The sequence below is a fragment of the Tubulanus polymorphus genome, chromosome 1 (assembly GCF_964204645.1).
Source record: "Tubulanus polymorphus chromosome 1, tnTubPoly1.2, whole genome shotgun sequence".
Taxonomy (NCBI): Eukaryota; Metazoa; Nemertea; class Palaeonemertea; order Tubulaniformes; family Tubulanidae; genus Tubulanus; species Tubulanus polymorphus.
The window spans coordinates 2792304-2800168 of NC_134025.1; the positions used below are offsets into that span (position 1 = coordinate 2792304).

Sequence of the window (7865 nt, forward strand, 5' to 3'; positions counted from 1 at the left end):
TATATGTATTAATTTTTTCATTTATCTTATGTTTATTCAACTGTTTTCATTTATAATCTGTCAGACAACGAGACCAGGCCAATGCCATATCGGGGTAAATATCGTACTCAGTGAATTAAAACAGTCGGTTGTCTTTGAGTAATTTCTCCGGCGCTGCGAGCAAACCGGATGTTATGAGGATATCGACGTGTATGAACTGAATCCTGGATTAACCCGGTTGACAGCCACCTGAAATAGAATCGTGTATCTGGTCAGTGATGTCACAATATCGCTAATGGTGATGATGGCTTTCGCGACATAAGCCGATCGACTTGTAACCTCCTATTGAACAACAACGCACGTGTATACTTCATTTGTTTTAGTAATGATGCGTGATCAGATTTCTTCAAAGAATAAAAACTGATATTTCTAGGGCATGCATACACCTGCGTTATGCTTTTACTGTGCATTCTCAAGTACGAATAACAAAAGATAAGAAAACTTTACTATCATTCTGTGGAAATGTAAAGAATATCGTAATATTAGTTGTATCCAGTATTGTATTCTTTACTAAGCGCGTATAGTTCATCACTATGCGATCTTATTTATTCTGAAGATATATTTCATATGAAAACCTTATTTTGTGTGAATATCGAATATTCGAGGCCCTTCACCTTGCACCGAACAACTAAAACCGGGCTGAGTTGACGTTCATAACCTCTCCATTACCTCCGAAGAGCTGTTGTTTTCGGTGAACTCGGTGCCAGATAAACGGGTCTCGTTCAGGCGCGTACACCGGAAATCTTATCTACTACATTTTCATTTTGAGTATCAACAACATCGACTCGAAGAACGATCTCGTGATGCCGGCGTACAAGTAAACCTGGTCCAGATATTGTCTGACAAACTTCTTTAATGAGAATTTACGAGTTTTACTCATTAAACAAACCTTCCGTAACAAACTTTCTCACGGATATTGAGTGGTATTAAACTATCTTACAGGTTAACCGTTGCTGACAACCAGGTGAACAGACAAACATCGTGTACCATGTGGCCTGTTTATCAAACTGTTTCTGTAGTTTTACTACGAGTTGTGCAGCGTTCTACTATTTTACACCTGCCGAGTAAATTACCTTTCACTTTTCCCGGATCTCTTTGAATATTATGACAAAATCAGCCTTTAACATAAATCGCCTTTCCTTCCTCGATTTTTTTTTGAATGGGATCGGCACAAGTTTATTATTTGTGTTCTTTTTTAGCTACAACTTTTCCTTAAAGTGCTTTCAGAACGACGATAAACCAACTGTAGAAGTTAGGGTCAGATCAATAATAAAAGTTTATTCTCTATAAATAGAATTTATCAACTAAATAATTTCATTGATATAACAATATATTATCATTTTCTACATAGCGCGCCGTATCCATTTCTCACTCAGCGCGCGATGAAGGCAGCACTGTACCGTCCTCATCTGATAAAGCAGGCCTGTAAATCTTCCATCTTTTACGATGAAGATAAAATCTACCAACCATTTAATGGTCAATGACTAATTCGAGCTCAAATAATACTATATATTTTATCCTCAATAACAAAAGAGGAATTTTGTAATAAAACATAAGATATACGATGAAATAATAGAGACATTGTTTGTTCTTTATCTTCTACGAGAAACTCCCTTTTTAGGTGGAGCGGGTCGAGCTTTAATATCTTTACATTTAGGAATATGTCTTTCAGCAGTTGTTGGGTTAAATCGTCTTTCGCAATAAGGACACTGAACATAATCCGGATTTTCTGAAGGTGGGGGTGGCGGTAGATCGCTTATCTTTCCTCCAGCTGCTTCAACTTGAGACAACTTCTTCGCGTAACGAATTGATTTGATGAAATCTTCATGCTGAGCACGCCAGTTTACCTTTTTTCTCCGCTGAAAGATTCAATCAGAGCAATTTTTATGGTAAAACCATCCAAGTGTATCGATAGTGGATTATCTGGTTAACAAATTAGTTTTCTTATTTTTTATTGGACGATTTAATTCAGGATTGGCGTCGTCATTTTTTTACATAAAATGACAGTGATGCAATAATAGCTCTCACCTGAATGTCCGTATTTTGCTTCGGTTCATCTCTATTATATTTCTGCGCTTCGGTACCAACCGTGCGCATTTTCGTTGCATCAAATACTTTTCGTTTTTTCGATGCTTTGCTACAAGCTTGTTTATGTTTCTCCAGTCGTTCTAAAGCGAATTTTCTTCCGCAAATGGAACACGGTTTTAAGTTGACATTAACTTCCGGAGCTGCGGCATCGGAGGCTAATGCGGCTTCTTCGTAGAATCTTGAAGCAGGCTCGTCATGAACCGCAACATTTTCTTCGTCATCTGAAGTAGGAGGCGGTTCCCATTTCTTCACTCGTGGTCTAGTTTTTGGCTCGATTTTTTTAGTTCTTGTAGGTTGTTGTTCTTCAACATAATCTTTCTTCCAATGAATTTCATCATCGTCTTCACCGCTGTCATCATTCCACTCTTGCATTTCTTGCAGCAATTTTTTACGTTTATTTTCCGCTGCTTTTCTCTTCATTTCTTTCTCCTCTTCAGCTTTATCCTGGTGAATAAGAACAGTATAATGTATACTTAAAATGTGCGTAGCGAGAACTGTTTATTTTACCACGAACCAACAATGTGTATTCTTACCTTTTCTTCTTGTTTTTCTCTTTCCAATTTCATCCTTTCGAGTTCAGCTTGTTGTTGTTTAATTTTAGCTATCAATTCCTGTTCCTTGCGTTTTATTTCTGCTTCCCAGTCGTTCTCATCAGGAGATTCTGGAGCAGTATTTTGCAGCTCGTCGCTGTCGTCATCGACTTCATCATTCTTAAAATGTATCTTTGGAACTATTGGTTTAGGTTTAGGCGGTTTGTGTTTATGACGGGATGGAGGGTCTGAGTTTTGTGTGCTGGAATACTGAGGTTTGTGCACGCGAGCTTTTATAATTCTATTTTCCCGTTCGATGTCCCGTTCTTTTTGCCATTGCTGAAAATGTCCAGAATTTTCTCTCGACCTTGGTAAATGAGCCCGTTCAATGCGCACTTGCCGTTCGATATCTTGTTCAATTTGCCATTTTTCGAAATCACTTAAATGAGTTGGACTCTTTTGTTTTTGGTGCCGACTATGTTGCTGTCTTCGTATATGTTCTAAAGCAGCCGATGTAAGGTTATCCTCATCACTACTATTCATGTTTTCAAATCGTTCACGGTCGTACGCAGCACGAGTTTGATCTTTTTGTTTTCGCGCGCGGACTAGTTTCGGCTTGAATTGCATCGGAGGTGTTGGCACGTGTTCTTCATATCGTTCATTAACTTTTTCCGTTCGATGATTATTTCGCTGAATTGGTTGTAATAAGTTTGATCGATCACGTCCAGCGCTTCCGGCGTGTTTAGGGTGATTTTGGGTAGGTATACGACGAGGTATTTGTCTTCTTTTTTTATTGCGATCGTGAGCGCTATATCGGTCTGGATCTGGTTGTATTGGGGAATGTTTGCTGGTAGATTCAGTTCGTCTTTGATGAGACCCACTGTTCGGTTGTGATCTCGTAGTTCGATTCACTTTATCTAAGGCACGCTTTTGATTATCCTCGTACATGTCTATCAGCTTTTGCTCCTTTTCTTTCATGAGTTTCTGTTGAAATGTTGCCTGTAGTGCCGAAGCGTTTGAAGGGTCCGATCTTTTACGCCCATATTGATATCTACCGGGTGTGGGGTTTACTTGAGCAGGGAGTGGAATACGTGATTGCGTCATAGCCATGGAGCCTGAAATATACATAATCAAATCATTTTCCGCTTTTATAAAGTTCTCGTAAACTAAGCTATTATTAAACTTGCTCTTGTCGGGAGACTGATTTTTAGCAGTGTTAACTCCAGATCATGCATGTAAAACCATTGGATGATTTATTACCTTTATTTATAACCACAGTGTCGTTTGATATATTGAATCGGGATATTTCTGAATTGTATGGGGTGTCCCACACAACGGGGTAAGTGGAGTTTGACTGCATCCTTGACGTTGTATTTTGACTATGGATCGTCTGCATGAGATTCAATCTTTTTGCAGCATTTTGAGGATAACATACCATTACAATTCTTTTTAGATTATTTCAAACCCAAAGTATATGTCTTATAAGACATTTAAACAGGTTAGGTGAATTTCACTCCTGAGAGCCGTCCCCCTGATGCAAACTATAGGCTACTTTAGTAGGTGGTATATAGCCTTATGGCGTTGCATTCACTTACGGTAGTGAAAAGTGACAGATAACGAAGGGTTACTAAGATCCGGCTTTTTTATGCAAAACTCATTGATTGAGTCTGACTCTGAGAATGATCAAATCAGACTCAAACTCAGTCAATGAGAGTGTGACAGCTGCTAAAATCAACAAAACAAAAAAGCCAAACAAACGATAGTCTACAATTAAGTAGGCCTAAGACATCCGTACGAGCAACTTATCCGAGTGTCCAATCTGATTCAAATAAAACTTCTTTTCAATGTTAAAATAGCCATTTTTCATGAATTTGGTTCCTACCTTTGACTATTTTCAACCAGGAAGTAAGCCTATTGTTTGTTTACATGGTTGGTAGGGACATAGGGTGTGTTGCGCAGATTTGTATTCGTTTAAATGTAAACACAAAATTTCACACAATAGGATAAATATTTGCTTGAAATATATATCATAGAATTATGCTTGTCAAAATACTAGCGTATCTTGCCACTTCAATTACTAGAAAATATGTGATAATAAGGCTGGTAATGATTTTAGTTCTCGCCGTAATTGCGAGGTGGCAGCACTTCCTGGTAAATTTGTCTAAGAGCATTGATCACTCTTTAAACTATTAATATTCCTCATATTCGAAGATAAATATGGGCATGTCACCGAATGCAAGATTAAATCTACTATGGACGAAAAGAATAGAAAATAATTTCAATGTTTTACTCGTGGGAAAAGTGTTTAAGTGAGTGAAAGCCGATCCTGATGATTACCAGTCGTGTCAATTCAATTCCAATTCTATTTATTTATTTAATGTACTAACTGTTTTACAGGAGTAATCAGATGTCGCTGGTCGCTGGTTGTGATGATGGTGTAATCAGGGTGTTTGAGGTCCCATCAAATGACTCTAAGCTTCCCCTCAAAGTAAGATTTCCTTGTTGGAGTCAAAAGGTCCGAAGGTGCCCTCCAACCTTGTCCTTGTCTTGGATCCCGCTTTACCTATGACGGGCGGCTTAAGTCTTGTTACTTTAGTCGGTAACTTGTCTGTGGTTTAGTTTCCTGATTGGATATTTTCACAACCCAAACCACTTTTAAAAGCTGACCACCGACAACTTGGATCACCAAGATGCTTACTTCAGGGTTCTCCTACTGAGCTAATACCAACCACAAGTGGTTGTGAAAATAACTAACCGTTACAGATTACTCCCTATGAACACTAGGATATCTAAAAATCTTTCAGTCAGTTCATTATTTTCAAATCCTTTGACTGAATGGATCTTTTGTTTTTGTATTTCTAGTGTATTTCTACATTGGAAACGAAAGGAGGTCCAATCCAAGTTCTTGCTCTGCACAATGTGATGAAATTCGCTTCAATAGATGTGATAACTGGTGATTCTAAAGGAATGTTAACAGTATTCTCTAATGGTCAAATTCTTTCGCGTCAACCCATATCTAATCATAGTCTCAATTGTTTACAGATACTACAAGATGCAAGTAGGTTTTTATCCGAATGAACTTAGTTTAGTGTCTCAAAATGAATTGTTTGTAATAAAGTAATATGTATTTTGCTGTTTTAGCCGGTGCAATCGCTATCGTTTGTTCAGATAATTCTGGAAGTTTGTTTGCGGCTTCTCCGTACAACGCCTTTGAATGGAAAATACGACTCGGGGATGTGATACCTTCTAGGGTAAGATACTATTCTAACCCAGGTTCATTGATTATTGCAAATGGACGCATTTTGCTGCTAAGTCTGAAGATCTTATTGCATTTTTACTCTGTATGTTAAGGCTGACGTAGGTCGACGCAACCCAACGCGATCGGTTGCTACTGGTCACACATTGTCTCAATTATCAGTGATATTGTGCAACTATTGCAGCTGGCATCACTGACAGTCACAAGGTTTTGCAACTAGGTAGACCTATGCCTGCCTTAACATAACGCTGACAAGTTATACTGTATAATCTTCGTCTAAATTGTTTTAATGAATATTCTGCAGGAAATTCCAACGACGATAAAAAGTGTGCTGTCTGTGTCATTACCGAATGTGGCAGGTCATAATTCAAGTTATATATTAGCGAGTGATGATCAACATCATTTGTACATTATTCATCAAGGAAGTATTGTTCTTATCCTAGACACACCATCAAATATAACAGCTGTGAGTTTTCCATCACATCATCTATTTCTGAATGAAACGATGTCATAGAGTTTATTGATTATTGTAATACCGGTAATGAATTGATATTTATAGATGTGTGCCGGACGTTTCCTTCACAATGTTGGTTTAGAGACACCTGGTGGGCCAGTTAGCACCAATAGCCCTGGCCCACAGGTAGCTTTAGGCAGCGAATCTGGTGGGATATATCTATTCAGTAATTTTGAGGTACACTAGTTGTGACTACATTATTCACGGATCTCAACTTCTTGTGCGTTTACCTTTCATATCCTTTTTGTTTTCTGTGTTTAGCTCTATCAAGAAGAATATGCCAATACCGGTATGTCAATTACGCAGATGTGTGTGCTAGCATCACAGGAAGCTCATGAAGTAGATACAATTATTTGTGCTGGTCATGCTAATGCTGTTGTTGTGTTCAACAATGCTAAGGTAAAACATTTATTTTCTTTCACAATAGTCATCCAGTGTACAGTAAACTTTAGATTTATATGCGGTACGTATTTGTAACTTTCTGTTTGTAGGAAATTGCCAGATATGCCACTTCCGACTGGGTTAATTCAATCTCAACTACTAATACAGACAGAGACAGAGAAAAGACTATAATCGTTGGTTGCCTGGACAATTCAATTCAAGCATTAAAACTAACCTATTTCTGACTTTCCATATTTCATTACACCATGTATAGAATCAATGTACATAATTTGTATTGGTAAGTGTACTGATATGCATTTATAGAAGAGCTTGTATCAAGTTTTGTCATTTTAATAAAATATATTAACACGTTCAATCATACTTCAGTGTCATGTTTGTCAATGGTCATTTGCTCTTTCATTAATGGACTATTAGTGTAAACGCCCAATGTGTATTTACAGAGGTTGTTAGCAATTCTCGTGCGTCATCTTGGCCGTCGAATTCACGTCAGTTAGGCGCTTGACGGCCACTATGACGCTTGTGACTGTTTAGCGGCTATTCTAGTCACCTTTGTTAATGATGAAAATACGCACGTCAGCGCATTTGGAAATGATGAAGGTCCCCGCGGCGAATCTTCTTTCATCCTATCATTATAATGGGCGTAACCGCTATTGTCAATATCAGATGGCCACGCGCGTGAGTAATCCCGTGTCCACCTAATTTCACATATACACTATTCCGAAATAACCATGCTTACAGAGAGGTATCTAATTTCATTATCATAATTCTTGGTTCTAATTGAACTACCGCAACACCAGGCCCCGTTCCCGTTATGTTTTACAAAGCGGCTAAGCTGTTTTACAATTAGGGCCTCGAATTGTTCAAAAGCTAGTTCCTGGAACAGTTAGTGCAAGTAGGTTTTCTTCATTTGAGAAGAGTCAAACGTCTGAAGTGGTTGCCCAAATTTCTCAAATACAGTTTTGAGAAACAGTTCAGGATTTGTCGCCACACTTTTCTGTACGTACATTCATGATACGACATTGGACTGTGCCCGGTT

At 38.3% G+C, this 7865-nt stretch overlaps 2 protein-coding genes across 5 annotated transcripts; one reads left to right on the forward strand and one right to left on the reverse strand.

Annotated features, from left to right (window-relative positions):
- Nucleotides 1-1306: 1306 nt before the first annotated feature.
- LOC141914047 (uncharacterized) lies at nucleotides 1307-4579 on the reverse strand. 4 transcript variants are annotated; one of them, XM_074805321.1, is made up of 4 exons: nucleotides 4540-4579; nucleotides 2661-3772; nucleotides 2068-2571; nucleotides 1307-1898 (listed from the first exon to the last, which is right to left on the reverse strand). In XM_074805321.1, exons 2-4 carry the CDS (start codon nucleotides 3765-3767, stop codon nucleotides 1632-1634), a joined length of 1878 nt encoding a protein of 625 aa, XP_074661422.1. In that variant the 5' UTR covers nucleotides 3768-3772; nucleotides 4540-4579; the 3' UTR covers nucleotides 1307-1631. The 4 variants fall into 4 exon arrangements, with proteins under 4 accessions (XP_074661422.1, XP_074661428.1, XP_074661437.1 ...); XM_074805327.1 differs by lacking the exon at nucleotides 4540-4579 and adding an exon at nucleotides 4453-4533; XM_074805336.1 differs by lacking the exon at nucleotides 4540-4579 and adding an exon at nucleotides 4253-4265.
- A 223-nt stretch (nucleotides 4580-4802) lies between these two features.
- LOC141914237 (uncharacterized) lies at nucleotides 4803-7136 on the forward strand. The gene is made up of 8 exons (XM_074805506.1): nucleotides 4803-4966; nucleotides 5055-5145; nucleotides 5520-5715; nucleotides 5799-5908; nucleotides 6218-6379; nucleotides 6473-6604; nucleotides 6689-6826; nucleotides 6919-7136. The coding sequence occupies exons 1-8, from the start codon at nucleotides 4875-4877 to the stop codon at nucleotides 7051-7053; spliced, it is 1056 nt and encodes a 351-aa protein (XP_074661607.1). The 5' UTR covers nucleotides 4803-4874; the 3' UTR covers nucleotides 7054-7136.
- Nucleotides 7137-7865: the final 729 nt, after the last annotated feature.

Coding starts and splice junctions, on each gene's coding strand:
- LOC141914237 (XM_074805506.1), top strand. CDS start 4,875: ATGGGCATGTCACCGAATGCAAGATTAAATCTACTATGGACGAAAAGA. Junction 5,146..5,519: donor ACTCTAAGCTTCCCCTCAAA/GTAAGATTTCCT, acceptor TTGTATTTCTAG/TGTATTTCTACATTGGAAAC. Junction 5,716..5,798: donor ACAGATACTACAAGATGCAA/GTAGGTTTTTAT, acceptor TTGCTGTTTTAG/CCGGTGCAATCGCTATCGTT.
- LOC141914047 (XM_074805312.1), bottom strand. CDS start 3,785: ATGTATATTTCAGGCTCCATGGCTATGACGCAATCACGTATTCCACTC. Junction 2,572..2,660: donor GAGAAAAACAAGAAGAAAAG/GTAAGAATACAC, acceptor CTTATTCACCAG/GATAAAGCTGAAGAGGAGAA. Junction 1,899..2,067: donor AGCAAAATACGGACATTCAG/GTGAGAGCTATT, acceptor TGAATCTTTCAG/CGGAGAAAAAAGGTAAACTG.